The 26,261-nt window shown below is 41.2% G+C and overlaps 1 protein-coding gene across 2 annotated transcripts in view; it reads left to right on the top strand.

Moving 5' to 3' along the window:
* The window catches only part of LOC124802496 (poly [ADP-ribose] polymerase tankyrase), a 295,411-nt gene that overhangs the window by 110,863 nt on the left and 158,287 nt on the right, over positions 1 to 26,261 (top strand). For both annotated transcript variants that reach the window (XM_047263314.1, XM_047263313.1), the window contains exons 5-7: positions 6,889 to 7,010; positions 11,077 to 11,278; positions 18,640 to 18,780. In XM_047263314.1, the coding sequence (XP_047119270.1) occupies positions 6,889 to 7,010; positions 11,077 to 11,278; positions 18,640 to 18,780 (465 nt within the window). The remainder of the gene's footprint in view (positions 1 to 6,888; positions 7,011 to 11,076; positions 11,279 to 18,639; positions 18,781 to 26,261) is intronic.

Here is a 26,261-nt window from a genome sequence, read left to right as displayed (position 1 = left end):
AAAAAAACAACTCGGGAAAGAAGATACAAATGTCAGACAGTACAACACTAGGGACTTTAACAAAGTTTTGAAAGAAGAAATAACAGAGTACACATTGATGAGCCTTTACTGCAAAGATTCAAAAGGGAAAATTAATTACCATCAACAAAGAGAACTGCAAGTTACTAGCAAAATACTTCAAGAATGTTCTAAACTTTGAGAAACAAATAGGACGACTAATTTTCTGACAACCTCTAAAGAAAACCCACCACCTTGGCCAACTGGGTGCCAGATGGGATAAGAGTTGAGATGTGGACACTGGAAGGGAAGTGCGCAGTGGAGACCATTTGATGTTGTCGAAGATTCCTGGAGAAAAGAAGAATATTGGATGATTGGAAACAGGCCATAATTCCTCTGCTACATAAGAAGGGAGACAGGGCAGACACCAATGAGGCATATCTCTACTTCCAGTCACCTATAAAATTACATCCAAATCTCTACTGACAAAAGTAAGAGTTCAAGCAGAACACACAATTGGTGAATGTCTGGCAGGGTTCAAAGGAATAGATCTTGCCCGGTGCAAATTTTAACTTTAAAGCAATCGTCACGCTCAGAACATTACTGAACCTTAACACAGATGTTGCCTTCATTGACTTAAAAAGCTATGATTCCATAGACAGACAGAATTCCTAACACTTTAAGAAGCAGGCATTGACAAAACTACCAGACATTTAGTCATGCAGGCGCATGCGCGCGCGTGCGCGCACACACACACACACACACACACACACACACACACACACACACACACACACCACTTCAAATGTTGCGTTCCTAGGAGAAGTTTCTGAACCCTTCAGAATTGACACAGGAGTTAGGCAGGACGGTGGGTTCACACCAGTTTTCTCCACTTGGGTATTAGACAGAATCGAGAGAGATTGAGATAGAGATTAGGAAGAGAGAAATATTGAAGGAGTCTTTCCGAAACAAGGAAGAGGAAGGATGAAAGTGAAACGTCTGGCTTTTGCCGACAATATTCCAACAATTTCTAATGACAAAGAAGGCACAAAGATAGGGACAGAAATACTTCACAAAATTGTAGCCAAAACCTATGGTATCATACGTCTTTACCAACCCCCCTGGCGACTCACAATTAGCAACAAAAACATGTTTCCGACAGACGCTGATAGCGGTCATGTGGGTACCCAGTGGATACAATGATACTGAGTCATACCTTCAGCGGCTCTGACTATGAGCACCTTCTGCCACTATGATATAGGATGGTTGGTGGCAGCTTCACATCCCATTCTCAGTCACAGCTTTCGACAGTCTACAGTCTTAGTCAGCCTTCAGCAGTTCACTCAAGCATTAGTAGCAGAAGCCTCACAGTGCGCAATCCTATTTAGTTTGCTTCTTGTAATAACTAGATTTTATTACCATTTGTTCTTTTGTAAAGTTTCTTCGCAACACTTGGAGAAAGCTATAAGTTAAGTAAAACTTCTGTTCATTGTATTTATATGTTTGCTAATCATTTCTGCTCGTGTCCAGCTATGCTACGAGGACAGCTGCTGCACCACTCTGTAGCCCATCTGTCCTTACTGCTGTGTACAAAGTAGTACACAGCGAAACCAGATTACAAATATCGTACGGAAAAATATAGTGCACTGAACATAACGACAATAGAGAAAAATATCTACAGACACAACATTAAAAGAGTTGATATGTTTAAGTATTTGGAAGAAGGGATACATTCGAATGGATTAGATAACACCACAAATAAAGAAAGACTAAAGAAAAAGAAAATAGCATACAAACTCAGCCAAAACAGAGACTACATGAATATAATCCCAGAAAATAACTTACTCTATGCATCATTAATTGAACTAGAAGCTCTACACAGATCTGAATGTATTACACTGAATAAAAGAGCTAAACAAGAACAACTAGAAAAGAAAGTAAGGAAACTGTTTAGAAAAATTTAAGGACAAGTAAAAAATAAGGATTACAACTGGGTGAAGAGGAGAAATGAAAATTTAAATAATGACACAATCACAGACACAACGAGGAAGAGGAGATTAAAGTTTTACAATCATATTTATAGAGTGAATGACAACAGCTTAACCAAGGAAATTTTCAGTTTCCTTTTCAAATTAAAAAAACTGTGCAGACTGGCTGGAAGACAAAAGAAAGGATTTGAGAAGACTTAACATCACAGAAGATTCCATATAGAGCAGGGAAAATTTCACCCTGCTGACCAGTACTGTAAAATTTCATATCCAACAGCTAAAAATGCAACCTAGGACATTGATGTCAAATGATCAGATAGGCCACCTGCCAACGCATGATTTAGTTCAAGGAAGATCAGACAAAAAGGATTGCATGCTGTTTAAGCAGTCTAGAATTGACCAAATTCTGTAAAAAATAAATAAATAAATAAATAAAAATATTTAAGAAACAAATCATACCTTTGGTAGAACAAAAAGATTGCAATGTAACTTAAAGGATGCTGTTTCATTATTAACTAGCCACTGATAATGAGTCGTGTCCTTATACTCAGTGAGGTGGTTCAGGTATTTGACCTTGAACCCTGCTGCATGTTATTCGCTATCACAGAGTGAATGACACTTGCAGACTCGCGTAACGTCCCAGTACACAGAATCAAAATAAGGCCATCATATGGAAGATACAGTTTAATGTGCCACGCTATTCTACAGAAAAATTGCTCCAGAATGAGATAGCAGTTCGCCTTGGGTGACACTGTAAGGAAGTTGGAACACCATATTTATCTGCATTTGTCCTTGCAGATATCAGAAACTTCTGAATCATCACATTTACATGTGACACAACTTCTGGAAGACAAAAACCCAATTTCAAAAACCATTTTTTCTGTTGTGTTTATATGTTTGACATAAATGGATTTTTCTAACCCAGTTTAAACTGGTTTTCATAGCATCAGTGTTTTACACATATGGTGTCTGTAAATCAAGACCCAAATTTTGTTTCCTTAATGAGATGAGGCATTAATAATTTCATATTATTTTTCGACTACCTTAGCGCCTGCTCTTCTTCGCTCACATAGGCTGAATTGTCTGCACGGATTTAATCTTTTTTATTCGAATTTTTACGTTAACAAATTGAGTACCTTCTAAACTTTTCACACTAATTAAGACCATAGAAGCATGATCTTTTCCGAATGTACAGGGTGATTATAATATAAGTTAAACTTTGAAACCGCTGTAGAAATAACACCACTGGTCAGAATGACGTCAGATTGCAACGGAATATTATCGAGGAAGGGGGAAGAAAAGTAAATAGTTACAAAATGTAGCAATAGATGGGGCTGTAAGCATTGTATTTTAATAGTGGTCGACGACAAGTGACAAATGAATCATACAACAATGGCCTAAGGTGTACGGTTGACGTTAAAAACACTGTACTACTCAGTGTGTGTTGGTGTACAGGTGTGATACTGTTAGTTACGTAAGTCCATCCACCACAGCAAGGTCATATCACATCAGATGGAAAAAATCAGTTTTTAATTGTCCTGAGGCCAAAAACCGCATAAAAACCATCACTCACATTGGTTTTTAATTTTCCTGACGCCAAAAACCACATAAAAAGCATCAATCAAAATTAAATCGGATTATTAATTTCAGTGTGACTGGCAGAAAACATGTTCAGTATACTGTCCACCGCTTTCTGCAACAAATTGAAATTGAGTAACAGCATGTTCCACAACTGATTGAAGTGTTTCCGGGGTCACACAGTGCATGCCTTCAGTGCAGCTAAGTTTGCAGTCTGAACACTGAACACAACATCTTTCAGATAGCCCCACAGCCAGAAACTACACAGCCAGAAGCCACACAGATTAGGATCAGGTGATCGGGACGGCCAGGCTGTAGGGAAATGGCGGCTGATAATTCTAGCATTTACAAAATGGCGCTTCAGCAGCTTTGCAATGTTTGGAGGTGTGCCATCTTGCATAAAAATGATCACATCCATGCTGTTGGAGAGCTGGAATGACGTGGTTGCACAAGAGACACTCATAGCACTTACCAGTGACGGTACAGGTAACAGGACTGGAAGCACCTGTCTTCGAAAAAATATGGCACTACGATAAATGATGCTGTAAACCTGCACCACACAGTGACCTTCTTGGGATGAAGCGGTACTGGTTGATTTGCGTGTGGATTTTCTGTTGCCCATATTCGACAGTTCTGTGTATTGGCCATATCCTGTCAGATGGAAGTGGGCTTTGTCTGTCCACAAAATCTTCCACGGCCAATCATTGTCCACTTCCATGTGAGTAAGAAATTCTAAGGCTAGGGTCTCTCTTGCTGGCAGGTCAACAGGAAGCAACTCGTGCACATGGGTAATTTTGAATGGATAGCAAAGAAGGATGTTTCATAGGATTTTACGCACCAGGCTCATGGCTCTGTCCAGTGTTCGGGCAATTCTCCATGCGCTACACATTTGCATACTGCCACTCGTGTACTCCTGCAGTGCTGTGGCCGCTGCGTCCACCGGTGTCAAATCAATTCATTTCCTTCCTCTACCGTGTCGCACACCAAAAGGACCCGTCTTTTCAGATTTCCAAATAATTTTCTCCAGACCCATGGCAGTCATTGGACCAACGCCTTTTTTTTAAACCCTTCAGTGTTTGGAAGTTCTGCAGAGTGACGTGTGCACAGTCATCATTCTTGTAATACAGCTTTACAAGCAGAGCATGGTCCCTTCATTGAGTCAGTCATGGCAAACGTCGCAGATGTGAAAGGAGGAAAAGCAGTGTACCCAGCTTGTTTTTACCAACTTCAATGAGTCGCGCACATGCCAGGTGTTTTCATTTATGTATTCTGACACATACAGCACCATCTATTGTTCAATTTTCACTCATGTTTTTTCTTCTGCCATACGTTATCACCCTTTTCTGATAATATTATGTTGCAATTTGATGTCATTCTGACTAGTAGTGTTATTTCTACAGTGTTTTGAAAGTTTAATTTTAATTGTAATCACCTTGTACTTCTGACCAAAAAGCAATTCTGGTAGCTGGAGTCCAAAGTTTTTGTTAATCATGCCTTTTGCATCCTTGTAGTAATATTTCCGTAGAAACTTTCAACCCTTACACATTTCTTTATATCTAACTGAAAAAATGAAATACCAATTGTTATTGCTGTAAAATTTTTTTTAATATAACAAAATATTTTCTGTACTGTTTTCATCCCATTTTACCCCCTTAGGTTTGACTGTCCAAAAACAGTGAAACACATACTTCTTTTTTTTTTTTTTTTTTTTATTTCCAACAGAGAAGCCAAATACAAATTTTCATAATTACTTTCATAACAAAATAATTTCATAAAACTTTTCATCCCCTTTTTCACTTCCTTAGTGGGTCAAATTTTCCAAAACACTGAAACAAGTTATTATTATTATTATTATTATTGTGTGTGTGTGTGTGTGTGTGTGTGTGTGTGTGTGTGTGCGTGCGTGCGTGCGTGCGTGCGTGCGTGTGTGTGTGTGTGTGTGTGTGTCTGGAAGTAAAAGCTTTGGAAACATGTTGTGTAATCTGGAGAAACAGTTGAAGAAAGTTAACCCATTGTAATGATTTTTGTGATATGCCAGTACTCAGAATTTGCGGTTGCTTAATGCTCAATATGATTCAGTTAAAAAAAGAGACTAGAACCCACTTATTGAAATGCTGTAGCTTAAATCAGTCTATTACCACAGTATTGAATCTGCTGGTATTACATATAGCAGTAAATGTGTAACTATTGTAAAAAGCAGATATTGTATTTTCTGGCCATGAATGATCATTACAATTGGTTATCAACTGTGCTGCAGTTAACAGTTACAGCACTTATCCTCATGTTTTCGTGTTTGCTATTTACTTATAAGTTTGTTATACAAATCTTAAAGTTTCCTAGTTAACCTAATCCTTTTCTTCCCCACTCAGCACGTGCGTGCTTGTGTGAGTGCGTACACACGTGCGCGCACACTCTCACATGCGTGCGCACACACAAATTGTACTCCGTGTATGATCTGTCATCCTGATGCATTTACATTGTCAACTTCACCCCATAAGTGACTTTCAGTTGCCGTTCGTGAAGTTAATTACTTTCGTGGTCCTGCTATGCAGTGTTGCGGAACCATACGATTTGACTTCTTCACCTTGTTAAAACGAGCTGGTCTGGAAGAGAACTCCAGTCTGTCCTAGCTACTAAGTGACGTAAACAGCTTAGCGGTAACTCTTTTGTATTTTACACCCATTGTATACAGCTTCAATTGCAGTGATGAGTGAACAGATCACTTTTACTTTGTAGCCCATTACAGTTACAAACATATGTCTTGCTTTGACATTTGCAATTGAGAGTGGCATTTCTTATCATTATTCTTTGCTTGTTTATTACTGTTTACATTCTTGTATGCATCTTTTTGCTGCTTGACCTGCAAGGCACTGCCAAACTATGACATTCGAAGAACAATCACTGGGCCATAGCAGGTTTATTCGCCATCCACCTTGCCAATTTCTGGAGCTGACAAGACGTACAGTTCATCTGCACATATGTAAAATGAGGGTGTGCACAGTAGGATGTTCCGCACTTAACAACTACCTAAACTAAGTTTTCACTTTTCACGAACAACTGTCATCAGCCTAAGAGGAAAAAAGTGGAACATGTTATTCCTAAGAATCTCACATTTCACCACAAACACACACGGTCCAGTGCAACAACTCATACACACTTTCTCTCCCTCCATCGCTCGCTCCTACCCGTACTCTCATACCTCATTCATTGAATTTTTGAACAATGAGGGGAAACTGTTTATTTACAGTGGTGTCTTAATATTTTGTTGTAGCATTTAATGTCAATGGATTGTTTCAGCAGTGTATTTACATTTATTCCATTTCAGATGAGTTTAAAGGTCATTGCTTACTAGAAGCAGCAAGGCAAGCAGACCCAGCTAAGGTGAAGAAGTATTTAAGTCCAGATGTTGTCAACTTCAAACATCCTTACACTGGTGATACACCTCTTGTAAGTATTTTCTGTTTGTTTATTCATCATGGCTCCGTTTCAGATCTTATTAATAACCTGTGTTTATATAATTACAACATCGTTGAAGCACAGAATAAAAGTGCTATGATGTGCAACATATTAGAAAGCACAAAAGCAGTTAAAAACGTATAATCACAATTATTTGTGTGGTACACATTCTGTGAAATGAAATTTGGAGGGGGGGGGGGGGGGGAGGGGGGGGAATAGCACAGTATTACGTAGTTGGGTATTTGATATGGTTTCTGCTAGTTATGTGTCAGATTAAATATTATCAATGCCAAACAGTGCTAAATAACCAAAGTAGATGGTATGAATAGGAATATGCTCCTGCTCCATGTATATTGATTGTTCTGTGATGTGGCGTCATGCTGTATATGGCCACATGAAGTGTAGTCAGTATCATGGTCAGCCCAATTCCAGTAATTTCTTTTGTATCCCCATCCAGTGCTGCAGTCTGAGTTGGACAGAACAGTGAAAATTTTAAATCCAAACAAAACCAATATCTCTTTAGAATTTTAATAATTTCTGGGCAATAAAGGAAGTTAATGGTTACTGCTTTGAGTAAAATATATGAGATACACAACAAATCCCATTTATGGAAAAATGTTGTCTGTAATACTGAAGGAAACACAGACAGGTAAATGTTGGAATTATTGCATCGTCTTTATGACATCTGATGCTTCACAATTATAGATAAGAACAACATTTTAAAAATGGAGGATAGAAGCAAAGTTTTGATAGAACAAGGGCCAGTGAGCGGTTTGATGAGTGGTTTGATTTCTAGAAATGGAAAGTATAGAAAACTAATTCTGATCAAATTTTCAGCGGTAAAAGGGGCAATAAATGAAAACCAGCATACATTTAAAACATTTGTGGCAACAGACAAAACCTTTGGCAATGTTCAGTAGAATAAGATGTTAGGAATTCTGGTAAGAATTGGTAGGACAGTCTGTACCAGTACACATACTCGTGCCCTCCCTCCCTCCCTCCCCTCCCTCCCTCCCCTCCCCTCCCTCCCTCCCTCCCTCCCTCCCTCCCTCCCTCCCTCCCTCCCTCCCTCCCTCCCTTCATCTCCCTCCCTTCATCTCCCACCCTCCATCTCCACCTCTCCCCCTCCCCATCAACACGTCCCCATCCCCTCCACCATCTCCTTGCCTCCCTTCAGCACTCTCTGCCACCAATGCCCCAACTCCTGCTCTTTGATTGTTTGAAAGCTTGCAAGCTCATGAGGCAGAGGAACCTTAATATTTTGCTCTCCCCCAAGATCAGTCCCGCGTTAAAAAGAAAAGCAGGGTTACAGGTGTACAGTGCCTATGAATTCACGCAAATGTGCTGTCATCCTTTTTTTGAAAAAGGATTTTATCAGAGAAAATGAATTTAAGACATTCTCCAATATCTTAAGAGTTCAGCTAAAGGAAATACTTGCAACTTATCAAAGCTATAAAGGATGGCATAAGAAGGTCGGGAGGGAGGGGGTCAATGAGTATTAGCAGTGTGTATGGCAAAGACTTCAAACATTTCACAAGTCGTTAATGTCTTTGATACAAAGATTACTCATCATAATACGGGGGGAGGGGGTGGGGGGATTTTATGCCAACCTTTTAAAAATACTGTGATTTAGTCAAACAATGGAAAATTTAGAATTGAATCTATCAATATTATGAAAATGATAGTCATGTTGATAAATTGGGTTTCTGCCGGTTATTCGCGGCTTTCCTGCACGATATTTCAACTGCGTGACTCGTAGATAGGCACAAGAAAAAGACCACAAAATGAGCTTTCGGCCAACAAGGCCTTTATTGAAAATTCACACACACACACACACACACACACACACACACACACACACACACACACACACACACACACACACAAACAAACAAACAGACAGGACCACAGTCTCTGGCAGCTAAAGCCAACCTACAAACAACAACACATGGTAACCAGGTAGGGGTAAGGAGGAGGCTGGTGCAGGATGGGGGAGGGATAGCAGGGTAGGGGTGGGTATAGTAAAGGCAGCTAGGTGCAGTCAGGAGGTTAGTCGGTGGGTAGAGGGGGGGATTGGGGGGGGGGGGAAGTAGCAGAAAAGAAGAGAAGTAAAAAATACTGGGTGTGTTGGTGGATTAGAGGGCTGTGTAGTGCTGGAATCAGAACAGGGAAGGGGCTAGATGGGTACGGGCAATCACTAATGAAGCTTGAGGCCAGATGCTTTATACACTCCAAGACAAAAAACAATAATGCATCGTGAAGGAATTATCCAAATGGGACGGAAATTGGTAGATGTGATGTATCTATACAGACAGACAAAGGATTACAATTTCAGAAAAATTGGGGGATTCATTCAAGAGAAAGAGCTTGACAAATTGAGCAAGTCAGTAAGGCACTGATTCATCTCTGGCCTTTATGCAAGTAGCCTTTTGGCTTGGCATAGATTGATAGAGTTGTCGGATGTTCTCCTGAGTGATATTGTGCCAAATTCTGTCCAATTGGTGTGTTAGATCGTCAAAATCCCAAGCTGGTTGAAGAGTCCTGCCCATAATGCTCCATATGTTCTTTGTTGGTGAGAGACCTGGTGACCCTGCTGGCCAATGTAGGGCTTGACAAGCATAAAGACGAGCAGTAGAAACTCTCATGATGTGTGGGCAGGCATCTTGCTGAAATGTAAGTCCAGGATGGCTTCTGCGAAGTGGAACAAGAAGGGGTGTAGAATATGGTCGATGTACCGCTGTGCCGTGTGGGTGCTGTGGATGACAACTGAAGAGGTCCTGCTATAAATGAAATGGCACCTGAGACCATCACTCTAGGCTGTCGGGCCATGTGGCAGAAACAGTCAGGTTGGCATATCACTGCTGTCCGGTGCATCTCCAAATGCATCTTCCCTGGTCATCGGTCAGTTTGAAGCGAGATTCATCACTGAAGACATTTCAACTCCAATCAGTGAAATTCCAGGCCCTATATGCCCAACACCAGTTTAAATGGGCTTGTTGGTGTTCAGAAGTCAATGGTAGTTGACATCCCTGACTGTCGCACGCCATATAGTCTTATAACCAGGGGCGATAGTCTGGGGTGCCCTTTCATTACATAGCAGGACTCCTTCTGTCACCATACGCAGCACCCTTGCAGAACAGTGATACATCAACAGTATTCTTTGCCCCTTTTTGTTGCCCTTCAGGGCAAGCTATCCTGAGCATATGTTTTAGCAATAATACCTGCGTGCACACAATGAGAGGTACAACTGCTCATTTTCCTGCTTGAGAAACATACCTTGGCCAGCAAGGTCACCGGATCTCTGTTCCATTCAGAACATTTGGAGCATTAGGGGCAGGGCCCTCCAATCAGCTTGGGATTTGTCACAGCTCCTCTCAGGAAGATATCCAACAACTTTATGATTTTCTCTGATAGTAATCATTTGCTTGTGTGTACAAGTACATCACATCTACCGATTTCCATCCCATTCAAATAATTTCTTTGTGGTGCATTTTGTTGTTATTGTTTTTAGTGTAATTTAAAAATATGAAAAAAAAAATTTATTGTGTGTGATGATGTCTTCTTCCAGACTACATAAATGTTTTAAATTTTACAGTGAAACTTTAAACCCAAATAGTTTAGGTTGAAGTACCCTCTCTCCTTGGTAATATATATCATTCAAAATGTGTTAGTATTGTTAGGATTAATGTAGCAAGTGTAAAATTAATTGGTAATGACAGCAAATTAGAAGCAGATTTGGGAGCATATTGAAACCAGCAACTATAAGCACTTGAATGGTTAGGTTTGTTTATATTCTGAAAGAATACAAAAGTGGGGTACAAACTTCAGTTAAATAAGGTCTAAGTTCTTGGTTGTAAGATGGAGAATGTGTGATTGCTACCCATTGTGATACAGATCATCTTTTATTATAATTTCAGATTGAAAATTCTTAGAGCTACTATAAAACTTAAGTGTGTGTGTGTGTGTGTGTGTGTGTGTGTGTGTGTGTGTGTGTACGTACTCTTTTTATTTTTATTCCCATGAGCTACAATTATACCTCTCTCTCTTTCTTTCACAGCATTGTGCTGTTGCTTCACCTTATCCTAAAAGAAAGCAAGTCATGGAGACACTTATTCGGAAAGGAGCTCATCTGAATGAAAAGAATAAAGACTTTCTTACTCCATTGCATATAGCAGCTGACAACTCACATTATGATGTATTAGGCGCACTGCTAAGCCATGGAGCAAAAATTAATGCCGTCGATGGATTAGGACAGACAGGTATTTAGTTGAACTCTTCAGTTAAAGGAATAAGAACACATTTATTAAAAACTGTTTGTTGTAAGAAGATACTGTGTTAATTTTCCAATGACAGAGAAGCTTATAGTAAAAATCACATGAAAATGTGGTCTAACACTACGTATGTCGCAATGTGCACAGAGTCTAATTCTTCTGACAGTATGTAAAGGGCTCATAATTCTATGCTACGTGTTTTCCTCATAAGACAGTAATTTTATTAATAAAAAGCTGTTTAGTAGTGCACATATGATTTATTATTTATCTTAATTCAAACTTAGGAGAAACAGTGATTATTCATTATAAATGTGGGGTGAGAGGGGAAACATTGCATAAATCTGAACTATTAACAAATTTGATTGAAGTTTCTTGGTTCACAAATTTGAATACCATTGGCCCTCTATATTGCATACAGAATTTTCTATGCCTTTTATTCAGTTTTATATTGCATTCATAATTATTTACTAAATGTTTGTTCAAATATTATGAATGGTTTACAATATTTTTTTAAATAAGTAAAAACTTAGCTTCTCATCTGAGTGTTGTAAAACGGCATGAAAACAGTTCCATAAAATTTTGAGCAAACTGCCAAATGTCTGCAACTTGCTGCCACGATATTTCGGTGCAGAGTTTCTGGCCATCTTCAGGTGAATACTGACGAAAATGCACTGAGCTCATGTATTTAAGATCCTGCCATCATGTGCATGGTTTATCCAGCTCACGTCGTGCATATGCAACTTAAGCACATGCAATTCTGTTGCAAATCTGCACTGCACTACATGCCCCCTCTCATGAAAACTTGCCATACACATATCAAATTTTCTTCATACCGTACAATTACAGAACAATGCTGGCTATGAGGAGGTTTTTCTATGACAGGATTCCATGCAGAGTTTAACTGAAAGCTGCCATCTAAATTAATAAGGGACACTGATAGCCGTTTTTTGATGAGGTGAGCTTTCACCATGAAGGGCATGCGGCGCAGTGCTCAGACTAGCAGCAGTAGCACATGCACTCAAGCAGCATGTGGACAATGCCAACTGAATACATCACAGAAGTGCCAGTGGGGTCTTAAAGACGTGAGGTCAGTGCATTTTCATTAGTGTTCACCTCAAGATGGCAAGAAGACTCTTCACTGAAATATCATGGCAGCAAGTTGGAGACATCCAGCAGTTCACACACAATTTTATGGAACAATGTGTTTTGTCTGTGGTTAGTTTTGCTATCCCATTAGTAGAAATCACAATGGTTATAGTTTACTTCTTCAAATATTATTGCTTATTAGTTTTATTTAACAGACCTACTGTATACTCATACAATGGAAAATCCAGATTGGAATAACAGTGTGTGGTTGCCTGCCACCATTCAGCACCTCCTGTATGTGATGAGTGCAAATCTATATTTTTTAAAAATAATATGGAAAGGGTAGACCACTATTCACCACATAGAGGAGATGTTTAGTGAGCAGACAGACACATTGATAAAGACTTCTAGGTATTATTAGCTAAGGGACTAAGTCCCTTATCAGATATGTACAAAACAAAACACATGCACAGCTCATCCACACGTCACTGGATGCTAGAGCCAGCTGCAACCACATCCGAAGCAAGCAACAACCATTGCCAGAATGAGTAATGGGGGTTCAGATTGGGGGGGGGGACAAGAATGTGTGTGGACAGTGCAAAACCACAATGAGAGAAGTGGGAATGATATCCCTCATTTCAAGCCATGACGAGAGTTTGTCGGAATGCTGGTGGAGACTATGATTCAAATGCTGGGTGGTACAGAGTCCTGAGGAGGGGTGCTACTATGTGGCCCAACATTGGGTATATGGCGCATGGTTGGTGGCTAGGGAGCCTAGGCATGAGAGACTTTAAATGTAAATTGAAGGGGAACACTGCTGTCAGCTGCAGTGGGACGTTACACAGACTCAGCGGCGACATGTGGAAAGTGTATCAAACAGGAATTTGAACCCAGGATCTCCTGCTTACTAGGCAGGTTCGTTAACCACTGCGCCATCCAGAACACATCATTATCGCAGATGTGCAGATTATTTCGGCGTGCATCATGGCCGACTCACATTCCCAACGAATGCCACCTGTCAGTCATTCCCTGTCCGTTGACTCCATGTTTGCTACTCTGCGATTCCCACAGGAGGTTGGACATATTTGTGCATCTGCACTGAAGAAGGTGAATCCATTGCCCAGCTAGGCGTATCAGTTGTATGAGCGCGTGCTGTCTGCTCTTTTGGACATGTCCAAAAGAACAGACACCGCACAGAATCTGCAGCTGTGGAACATTAAATGTGAATCGGAGGGGATCACTGCTACCAACTCCAGCGGAACATTAAGAGGAATCAGCAACAATGAGAGAAAATGTATAACAGACTGGGATTCAAACCTGGGATCTCCTGCTTACCAGGTAAGTTCATTACCTAATTTGCCATCTGGGACATGTTCGAAAGAACAGACTGTGTGCATTCATATAATTGATACGGTCAGCCAGGCATTGGGTCCACCTTCTTCAGTGCCAATGCGAAATACGTCCAGTCTCCTGTGGGAATCTCAGAGTAGCGAACATGGAGTCAATGGACAGGGACTGCAGATAGGTGGTGTTCAGTGGGAATGTGGATCAACCATGAGGCATGCCAGGATAGTCCGTGCATTTGCAGTGATGCTGTGTCCTGGATGATGCAGTGGTTAACCCGCCTGCCTACTAAGTAGGAGATTCCGGCTTCGAATCCTGGTCTGGTACACATATTCACTCGTTGCTTCTGATTCTGCGTAATGTCCCACTGCAGCTGACAGAAGATCCCTTCAATTTACATTTAATGTTTCAAAGCTGTAGATTCTGCATGGTGTCTTTCCTTTCAGTCACGTCTGAAAGAACACACACCATGCATTGATATAATGAGAGACGTATTTCTGGACTAGGTGGGGATTCTGATAGCTGGAAGTATTCTTTGAGATGACCCATGAATAGATTGGCATAGAACGGTGCCATGTGGGTTCCCATGGATGTACTGCAGATAATGCCTTCAAAGGAGAAGTGATTGTGGGTGAGGATGTAGTTGGTCATGGCATAGAGGATGGAGGTTATAAGTTTGGAGTCAGAAAACGAGCGTTCAATAGCAGGCTGTGGTCATTGAGGAGGTTGCTGTAGATGAAGGTGGTATTGATAGGGATGAGTAGGGCGCCATGCTCCAAAGGGACGGAAACTGTAGAGAGTCATTTGAGGAAGTGGTTAGTGTCTTTATATAGGAGTGTAGGTTATGGGGTGTAGGCTGAAGATGTTGATCCAGAAAGCAGAAATTCCATATGTGGGGGTGCTGTAAGTAGCCACAAAGGAGTTTCTGGGGTGGTTGGGTTTGTGTGCTTCAGAAAGCATGTGGAAGGTAGGAGTGCAGGGAGTGTTGGGGGTGAGAATGGAGGTAGACACAGGGCTCTGGGACAGGCCTAGGGATTTGAAGTTGGACTGAATATGCTGCCAGATTTCTGGAAAGGGCTTACTGTGGCATGGGTTACAAATGGACGTATCTGACAACTGGCTGAGTCCCTCTACCAGGTAATCCCTGCATTTCATAACCACAGTTGTGGAGCCTTTGTTGGCAGGTACGATTAGCTTGATCTGTTTTTAGGTGGTAGATTCCAATTATTTGTGCAGAATTGTGGTTGGTGCCCATGCTAGGTATTTGAGGAAAGATAACAAGGCAAGGTTAGACGTTAGGAAATTCTGGAAAGTGAACATGGGTTGATTTTTGTGGGCAATAGGGATAGATCATATTTAGATGAAATAAATTGATTAAGGCCAGGTTCATACTGGTTTTTAGATAGAAAGTCCGAAATGTAGGGTTAGTGGCAAACGTTTTTCCACTGTGGGGACTATGAGAAAGAGAGGAGCTTGTGGTCATGTCCAGCATGATTTAATATGGGAATGGGGCAAAAGATAAGGCCTTTGGAAAGGACTGCTACCTCTGTGGAGCTGTGGCCTTTGACGACAGGGTGTGGGTCTGTTTAGTCTCTGGGTTCTATAGGTGGCAGGAGGGATTCTGAGGATGTGCAAATGCAGTGTGTCTGTAAGATAGGGTTTGGCGACTATGAGAGGATGCAGAGGATGGGAGGCTCTTGTAGTGGTGGTGGTTAATGTTAGTCCAAGATAGGAATGTGAGATGAATAGCTTGGGCAATTTTTTGAGGTGATGTGCATGCTGCCCTAGTCCCTGGAGGGCAAGGGTTGTATCTGAGAGATGGAATGCAGGAATTTGGGATTGCAGAGCAGGAGGGCTGTGTGGGTGGAGCAGTAGTTGTTCAGTGAGGGTGATAGACTCATGGAATTTAAACAGATGGATTGCTATGTGGCAGGGCGGGGTGCAGACAGAGATGGGTAGTTTAAGAGTCAGGTCATTTTGGGAGATTCCATGAGCTAGGCAACAACGCTGGAATATTATGAACAACTGGGTTCTGGCTAGGGATAAGATAAATTTTTCTGTATTGGTGGAGATGAAAGGAGCAAGAACCCATAGTGGAGGATAAAGAATACACTGCTTAAGATAAGTTTGGAATACTATCATAAAATTTAGTCTATGATACTAGAGGTCTCATTGACCTTTGCATTTCATGCAATATCCAGTTAGTCCATATACTGAACAGTGTTTACTACTGGCATGCTTTGTGGCCATTTCCCAGTCATGTAAATGTACCGCTACCGCAGTGGTACAGCATGAGCAGACCAGTATCAGCAACAGCTTCTTTCAGTTTGTATTCAGCGCTGCAGTAACATGCCACATAGACACATACAACACTTTGATAGAGGCCGATCATGGCTTTACTTTCAATGCGTCATACACAGAGACGTTGCCGATCGGTTACATGTCACTCACAGTGGTGTGTCTTAAGGTGTTGAGAAAGTACAGAGAGAGACGGGAAACGTGAATGATAGAGCTCGCAGAGGTCGTCCTTGTGTGACAGCACCAATGCAGGGTCATTCCCTCCAACTGTCAGCTCGCAGGTGCCCAACATCAACTGCCAGATACATTGGAAATGACTTTTCCTGGGCAACAGGGATTCGTATCTCATACCAATCACTGCATAGAAGATTGCATCATGGTGGTCTTCATTCAAGATGGCCATTTAGAAGTTTTACACTGAACCAAAGGAAGTGACGCAATCGAAGAACCTGGGCTCTTGCACATCAACATTGGACCATTGCAGAATGGAGTAATGTCACCTTTGCCGCCAAGACCAGGGTTGCTTTGTGACTTGACACTAGAGGTGTCAAGGTTTATAGAAGCACTAGATGGCACCAGGAATCGTGGTATGTTCAAGAAGTCCATCTTTTTGCAAATGAAAGTGCAATGTTCTGGGCAGCAATAATGATGGGATGACTGACCTCTCTACTTCCCATCTACGGCAATTTGACATGTCCCTGTTACCTTCAAGAGGTCCTATAGGTGATTGTAAGGCCCTGCAGATGTGAAGTCGGTGACAACTTCATGCTAGTCGATGACAAAGCCAGATTGCACTGTACTCTAGCAGTCTCTTGGTATGTTCAAAGATGCAACAAACATTGAATGCATTGGCCATCACAGTTCCCAGATATGAATGCACTTGAGGATGTGTGGGACCTGTTAAAGGTGACCACCTGACGAACTTCAGAACCTCACTGAAGCTGCCATTGAGGAGTGCCACCTCATACTCAAAGATAAACTTGATGCTCTCATCCCAAGCATGCCTCACAGAGTGGAAGAACCTCGTCCGTTTCGTTTGCGGGGAGGACAGACTCACTGCTAAAGACTAATAATCGTCGTCATGAGCTAAACATTCTCAATTTTTTTTTTTTTTTTTTTTTTTTTTTTTTTTTTTTTTTTTTTTTTTTTTTTTTTCCAGGATTTACACTTAGGAGAGATCCTGCTTTGTTTTGTAATGATTTTTTGTAACTAACCAAAATTGTGCTTGTTTTCAGGAGGAGGAATTATATTTATTTTGATAATACGGATGTACTATAAGAAATTGTAGTCCACTCTGATATTCCAAACTTCTGTTGATTTTGTGTGTGTGTGTGTGTGAGAGGGGGGGGGGGGGGGGGGGGGGGGATACCACAATTACCCGAAGATAAAGAAGAATATGAAGTATAGTGAAAAAAAAGTATGAAAACTGAGTAAGTGCAGGAAAAATGAAATAAAATTAACATGAAAACAGGGTTATATCAAAGTGAAAAAACCAATAAGAAGGTGATAATACAGTGGAATTTTGGTTAGTGTGTGGGTGCCTGTCTTCATGTATGTTGCTTTTGTTTATAGAAATAACCGAACTCTAGAAAGCTGTAACAAAACACAGTGAAACCTGCTGTGGTGCAACACTTTTTTCAGGGACTGGCAGTTGACCCTCAATGTAAATAAATGTGCTGTATTGTGCATAAGTAGGTTGAAATGCTCATTATTTTTTTTATATAATTTCCAGTCAGTCACTGGAAATTGCAAAACCCATAAAATATCTGGTAATACACATCTAGTAAGACCTAAAGTGGAAAAATCCACGAACTGTTTGTAGAAGCAGCAGATGCTGGGGTGAGAGGCAGCTTACAAAACCTTTGTTCAACTGAATATTGCTTGTCTTTGGACCTATACCAGGTAAGATTGATTGAAAAGATATAGAAACTCCAAAGAATAGCAACAGTTTTGTTATGATTTGCTTCATAAATGTGAGTGCACCACAAAGATGCTCATCAAATTGTAATGGAATACACTCCAAGAGGCCATTATGCATCATTGAGAGGTTTACTGCTAAAATTCCGTGGGTCTTCATTCCAAGAAGAGTCAGGCTACACATTACTGCCTTCCACATAAATCTTGCCAATAGATCATGAAGGGAAATTGGAGAAATTTGAGCTCTTGTGAAATATAGGTGTGGATGGATCTGTACAGAGGTGGAAGATGTATTTATGACGGTATTGGAAATATAATGCACGTTAACCAGGCATATAGCCAAGCATATAGTTGATAGACGGACCAGGATATTTGTTTGTTGAAGTCCAAGAGATAAGAAAGACTAATGAAAGTAGGCAAATGTTACAAAACTCATAGAAGCAATAAGGTTGCATATAGCTGAAGACTGAAATATATCTGGAACATCAAGAAAAAATTTGCGTTGGATTGGGTAATAAGAAATATGAAAGCAGTTGTTATAATTTTACACATTATTTTCATAAGGGTTTGTATTAATCTGAACGTTTCTGTGTATATTTTTTCCTATAATATTACTCATTCTATATGTCACTTATATTGTTTACAGTGCATGTGATTTTGAAATGTCAGTCCTGTGCATAAATATATGTTACTGTTCTTTTCAGCTCTTCACCGATGCGCACGTGATGATAATCTTCAAGCTTGCCGCATTTTATTGTCGTATAATGTTGACCCAAACATTGTTTCCTTACAAGGATATACTGCTACACAGGTTGCTACGGAGAATGTTCTTAAAATTTTACAAGGTATGTTTTTTGGAATATAAATAATTTTTATGTTGCAAAGGTTTTTAATAAGTATGGATAATTTCTTATCATAAAATCATAGTATTTATTTTTCTGCTGTATTTTTAGTAAGGAGTAAGAGAGGAGCAAGAATGGTAACTTCTTAAGTTACAATAGAGGAATTCCACCCAGGATTTGGTTACTATTTTTTATCGCTTCTAGAATTGCAGAATTTCATTTGTTGTAGGCCATTTGCATTGTTTGCCAGGCTGTATGTTTCAGTGAAAGAGTTAAAAACTTTTAAACTGTCTGTTGAGAAGCTACTGTTATAGTGTAGATCAAGAGCAGCTGAGAATTCCACATGCTTGTGGCGCGTGCATGGGGAGCTCTCTCGTATGACCACACTCTGCCACTACTACAACAAGCTGGAAGAAGGGGATACAGTGATCGTGCCACAGTAAATGGCAGTGCTGTCGTGCAAGGAACATTGAATGGCATGCGGCTTGGTTTCACATTTCTCAATTACATAGACCACAGACAAAACCAATTTTCAATATTATTTAACTGTTTTAGGTTTGCTCAAGACATAATAAAATTTACATGCAACAAAAACCATCAGCACACAGAGAGACGCAACTAGTTGTGCAGATTTTTGTTACTCAGGTTGCCACATAATTGTGACTTGTCACGTTTCATAATAAAAATAAATCTTTCACATACATATATTGATTGAAACATTGATATGTCTGCAGCCTCATTATGGAGACATGTAAACTTTTCCCGAAAAAAACTTCGTAGTACTCTTGGATGGTTATAACATAAAAGAATTTGTCATTAAAATAGGAATTACTTCCATCTGTACATACACAGGGGCACTTTGAATTGAAATGGTAAAATGTGTCTCAAAAATAGCTCAGACACAGATTTGAGATTGTCAGTGTTCCAAAAAACATTTAGAAAACTATTCCTCTAATTCACTCCTTTCAGTGCTACAGTGATGTCTTCAAAATTCACATTTTCTTTAACAAAAGAGAGCTTAGGGAAATGGACGGTGTTATTTGTCAGATGTTGTCTCCTCCACAATGCAGTTCTTTTTTTTAATATATTATGTGCATTGACTTTCCCCTTCAAATCAGAAATAAGTTACTTCTCTCCATGCAACATGTTGCTGTGGGTGTTCATATGTGCAGCAAAGTTCACGAATAATGTGAGGTGTGGAAGCCAGTCCGAATCTTCTAGTTTGCCTTAGTGCTTTCCTTTTCCTTCAGAAATTCTCGAATAATGGGTCTTAAATCGAAAAATTGTTCTAGGCATGCCCCTTGACTTAAGCAATGTACTTCACAGTTACACATAACATCTCCATACTGCCCGCCAGAGTGGCCGTGCGGTTCTAGGCGCTCCAGTCTGGAGCCGAGCGACCGCCATGGTCACAGGTTCGAATCCTGCCTCGGGCATGGAGGTGTGTGATGTCCTTAGGTTAGTTAGGTTTAATTAGTTCTAAGTTCTAGGTAACTGATGACCTCAGAGTTAAGTCACATAGTGCTCAGAGACATTTGAACCATCTCCATACTCTTTGTTCAGTTCCAGCAAAAATTTTTGAAATGGATGCTGCAGAAAGTTTCCTATTTGTACCACCAGTTTCATCATCTGTCCTATGCTTGCAAATTTTGGACAAACTGCATCTTGATTTACGAAATGACGACGACTCCCATACAGATCATCTTGTGATAATTGTAATTGTTCACTCTTTCATTGTCAGCTAAATCTTTTTGTGCGTCATAATACTATTCCAAAGTAAATTTGCATTGGCCATCAATTATGCGATTGCATAATATATATTAAGAATTCTCAACTGTCCCTTCAAGAAAGAACTGTAACTTTTATTCATATTTCAAGACTTGAGGTGATAGATTACTACATAGCCTCTTTTGAGCAATGGTACCTTATACTACGTGCAAATAGGAAGGAGGTAACAGCACTGACACTATGATTCCTCCGAACTGAAAATCAATGTTATTCGTGTAGAATATTGAAATGTATTCGGCAAACTCTTAGGCCCTCCGTAAATTATGAAGTGGATCTACCTTAATTGAGATGGAAAATCCTACCCAGTTCTGACCATTACTCTCATTAAAAAAAAGTCCGCCCCGGTAGCTGAGTGGTCAGTGTGACAGACTGTCAATCCTAAGGGCCCGGGTTCGATTCCCGGCTGGGTCGGAAATTTTTTCCGCTCAGGGACTGGGTGTTGTGTTGTCCTAATCATCATTATTTCATCCTCATCGACGCGCAGGTCGCCGAAGTGGCGTCAAATCGAAAGACCTGCACCAGGCGAACGGTCTACCCGACGGGAGGCCCTAGCCACACGACATTTCCATTTTTATTAAAAAAAAAAAAACTTGGCGATGTACCTGTCACATCACTTCCTATAAGAAACTTGATATTTTACAGGGATTACTTTTTCATTGGGACCTAATGTTACTGATAGATGAAGAACTACATGAACATTTGGAAAGGTGAGGAATTCTGTTCATACATCAATACGTTGAGGACAGCAACACTACAAGATAGATACCGGCACATTCATTTGCACTATTGAGGAGAGATTCTTACGTTTCCACTGCAGTGGAAGCCGTATTTCATGCTCATGATGTAGGTATTTATATGTCAGCACTTTAGGTATATGTCTTCCTGGTGGTGGAGACTTCACCACCCATGCCAGATTGCATTTATGAGGTTGTGGGAAATGTCTGTGATGTGATCATCCATGCCACTGGTGGTGCTATTCCCAATTCTTCAGGTCCTGGCCAGTGCTGTGGTGGACCAAAGGCATTGCAAAAGCTATTCAGGGTCATCGAAGGGCCCTGCAAAATCTCAAGTATTATCCTTCAAAGACCACACTCATAACTTTCAAACAGCTTCACTCTTAAGGATCACTATCTAATTAAATACAGTAAGAAGGAATGCTGGAATTGCTAAATCTCATCTTTAGTATCATACACCTCTTTATCCCAGATGTTGGCCAAGGTCTGTAGTCTCTGAGCCACCAGAGATCAACAACTACTCCAGATCTTTTCCCTCATGGTGGTATTTGAACTGATGCATCAATCTTTGCTGAACACGTTGCATCCCAGCTTGTGATAGTCAGCATCCTCTTCTTGCCCGGCTACATTTCAGATACAGAAAAGACTATTTGAAGAAATCAACCTATCCTTCATCATGTGTCACACCAAATTATATAATGAACCTTTCACTGATAGAGAGCTGCTTCAGGCTCTTGACTCATCACACGATACAGCCCCAGGCACTGATTAGATTCATAATCAGATAATACATCACCTGATGTACTCAGAGACTCCATCTGGTCAGGTCTTCAACCATATTTGCGTAGAAAGTGTTTTTCCTTCATAATGACAAAATAGTACCATTGTCCCAGTCCCTAAAATTGGCAAAGATCTAATATCTGTCAATAACTACTGTCCCTACTGTCCAATTAGCCTTGCGAGTGTGCGTTGCAATCTGCTTGATAGAATGGTAGGTCAGTGCTTATATTGGGTTCTCAAATCTTGAAGCCTTTTGACCCCTTGTCAGTGTGGTTTCTGAGAGGGTCAGTCTGCTTTTTGTAAATGCCAACATCACATTGCCCCCCCTCTCTTTCTCACCCCCTCCCTACCTACCTCCCTCCCCCTCCCTCCCTCCCCCTCCTCCCTCCTTCCTCCATCCCCCCTCCCTCCTTCCTCCAACCCCCTCCCTCCCCCCTCCCTCCTCCCTCCCCCCCTCCCTCCTCCCTCCCTCCCCCCTCCCTCCTCCCTCCCTCCTCCCTCCCCCCTCCCTCCTCCCTCCCTCCTCCCTCCCCCCTCTCTCCTCCCTCCCTCTGTCCCTCCCTCCGACACAGCTTGACACGATTGCATTTTACTTATCCTCCTTGAGTGGGGCTTAAAAGGCTACCCACTACTTTTTATTTGTTAATTTTTATCCCCACAGTTGTTTCAGGTTAGAATTGGTGCATCACTCAGTTCTCCACAGGTTCAAGAGAATGGAGGACAGCGTCCCACAGGGCTCCATACTGACTTTTACTCTCTTCTGCATCGCCACCAGTGAGCTGGTGAACTCTGTTTGACAAATAATCAGTCACACACTGTTGTGCATTTCTGTTGTCGTACCACAATCAGTCCTGATCCAGAGCCGTGCATGGGAACTTCGTTTCGCAGACTCCATTTTCATGACACTTAGTGATAAAAACCTGACATATTCATGAACTGAAGACTAACTGCATGCAAAAGTTTAACCCTTTCTCTGCTACAGATGTGCTATCTGCATTCCAAGTAGCTTTGTTGTCGCTATACTGCTCGCCAAATGGTACTACCTATATTGAAAGACGATGTTCGGCCTCTGTGAAACAGTTACCATTCGATTTTAAGAAAACTATTGGCTGGAAAAAATGGATTTTTGCATATCTTACAGTCTGACATCTTTGTTTAATAAAGGATGGAATTTCTCTTTATTATTCATCACAGTTAATGTGCTGCATCAAATTAAGTAAAACATTGCACGATATTTTGAAGAGTTTGCAGAGGTAAAAACACACTGTGTAAACTTTGCATATGGTTGATTTTAGCTCATATGCTGTTGTGTATGAAATGTAAATGAGATTTCAAAATTTTATTAAAAATTGAAAATGAAACAATATTTAATTTCGTTCTTGAGTTAATGATTTTTCTATATGACCAACATTTGCACATGATGTACACAGTTCTGTCCATGCAGAGTTGGCAGCTTCCATGAAATACTAATGGTCCATTTTTAATAAAACTATTTGCTGCATCAAATTAAGTACAACATTGTCCAAAATTTTAGGTAGTTTGCAGAGGTAAAAACGCATTGCGTAAACTTCCAATATGCTTGATTTTAGCTCATACGTTACTGTGTATGAAATGTAGGTAACATACTGAAATTTCGTTTAAAACTGAGAGCAGAATGATACTTCATTCTTGATTTTTATAACAGCTGGATGGCTATGCACGACACGCCCTTTTGCGTACGTGCACATTGGGAACCGTGTAGTCACAACAATTGTTGTATTTCATAAACTATTCAAGATATCGAAATTTTTTTGCAAATAATAGCATGAAAAGAGGCACATATGTTGTATGATAAATAATCGGAACTTTGTTATTCACCAAGATACGGAAGTAACTTGTCAGTTGCAGTGAGAGGCGGACAGAACGGGGTGTATAAACACTTTGACAACATTTAAGGAAAAACCCAGTGACCTCATTTCAACATTTCCTAAACACCTAGGGAGCACAGGAGTATCCACAGCAGTCAAAGGATTAACACTCTTTTTCCTTGCACATAAGTCTTGGGATGCAGCTCACACTATTCCATTCCATGTGTATTGGGCTCTGGTCTGGGTCTGATTGGTTTACAATTGCCACATTAATGGTGTCATGGCACCTTCAGCTTTGAAATGAATAAACTCAGTCCATCATTGTGGAGTAAGACTGACTGCTGGCACCTTTTGGAGTAGTCTGATAGGCAGTCTTTTTGCTGAAACCGGGAAGCCTGGATTTACCTCCTCAGGTATGACACTATTAACTCTTGCTTGCTTATGCAATCACATACCTATAATTTCTTTTAATCATCTAACTTACAAAATTATTTCTGCATGCAAGGGGCGTCAATCTCCTGGCACCCACACTCTAGTGGTATTACCAGTTGGAATGTGTCTTGAGGCCCTCTGGCAGGTCCTCCACCTAACTCACTTAGAACATGCTCTCTGTTTTTTCTCCCACATGCCCTGCATATCATGTGGGTATCCCACAAAATAAACTGGCCATCTGTTTGGCTAGAGAAGCAATTACTTGTCCCAGATTTGCTTGATAGTCTTGCTAATACCCTCTGCCTGTGGCGCGCTCCTTCCTCTGTCCACACCCCGCACCACGGTCGTGCGGTAGAACAGATTGCGATGGCGTCTGAGATGACGTCGGTGTGATGGCTCTGTCCGCCATGGTCATCACAACTATACGTTTGCTCAATTTACTCTTGATTAACCCAATCGCTGGTTCCCAAGCCTTGCTAAGATTATAGCCACAGTCACGGTTTATGAGGTCGTCATTGGTGCGAATTTCGATGGCCTCTCTAACAACGCTGCCCCAGTATCTCGACGTCTGTACCAGAATCTTCATGCATTCATACTCCATAGCGTGATTTTCCGACAAACAATGTTCAGCGACCGCTGACTTGCTCGGATACATCAGTCGAGTGTGCCTCTGGCGTTCACGGCATCGATCCTCGACGGTACGCATCGTCTGACCAATATACGACTTGCCACATTGACACAGAATCTGGTACACGCCGGCCTTCTTCAAACCAAGGTCATCTTTGGCACTCCCCACCAGTGCACGAGTTTTGTTCGGAGGACAAAACACAGTTCTGACCCGGTGTTTCTTCAATATGCGGGCGATTTTCCCCGAGAGTGCGCCTGTATATGGAATAAACGCAGTGCCTACCTCCTCCCTCGTGATTTCATCCATCTCCACAGGTCGTGCTGTAGTGGTTGGGCGGAGAGCACGTTGAATCTGCCACTCTGAGTACCCATTTTTTGAAATACAGTTCTCAGGTGTTCCAATTCCTGGGGTAGACTCTCTGTGTCAGACATGGAGCGCTCACTAGCAAGGCTTGGGAATCAGCGATTGTGTTAATCGAGAGTAAATCGAGCAAATGTATAGTTGTGAAGACCACGGCGGACAGAGCCATCACACTGACGTCATCTCAGACGCCGTCGCAATCTGTTCTACCGCGCGACCGTGGTGCGGGCCACGGACAGTGGAGGGAGCGCGCCACGGGCGGAGGGTATTTAAATCGGCCGCCGCCGCAACCGAACCCAGTTCCCTCTGAGCAGCCATAGCGTACGTTCACAGGAGCTCAGTCCGTCAGTTCGCCTCATGATGGCAACATGTATAATCGCCGAAATATTGTGCCCGTTGGACACTGTAGACCGGCAGTACACCCGTGGATATTTTGATTATCTCCAATATTGGCGGATGATTCATGGACAGCTGGATAGGTTTTCCATTTCCTCTGTGAAATTGGTTTATATTTTCAGGTATAGCACTCTATACCACTTTCATGACGAGGACCGGGTGGTTAGTGTCTACCGCAGCATGCAGGGTTTGGGGCATCCTCGACTGTACCTCCTTTGCCAACTACCTTGGTCCCTACCTACCCCCGCTGCATTAGGTGGTAACATGTTGGAGAACGGAGTGAGACAGGGTTGTAGCCTATCCCTTACGTTATTCAATCTGTATATTGAGTATGCAGTAAAGGAAACTGAAGAAAAATTTGGAGTATTAATTAAAGTTCAGGGAGGGGACATTGTGATCCTGTCAGAGACAGCAAAGGACTTGGAAGAGCAGATGAACAAAATCGACACAAGCAAAATAACGGTAATGAAAAGTAGTCAAATGCATAGTGATGCTGAGGGAACTAGATTAGAAATGAGA

This window comes from Schistocerca piceifrons, chromosome 6 (genome assembly GCF_021461385.2).
Source record: "Schistocerca piceifrons isolate TAMUIC-IGC-003096 chromosome 6, iqSchPice1.1, whole genome shotgun sequence".
Classification (NCBI taxonomy): Eukaryota; Metazoa; Arthropoda; class Insecta; order Orthoptera; family Acrididae; genus Schistocerca; species Schistocerca piceifrons.
The sequence above is the reverse complement of the archived record's forward strand: the minus strand, read 5'-3'. Positions and strand labels throughout refer to the sequence as shown.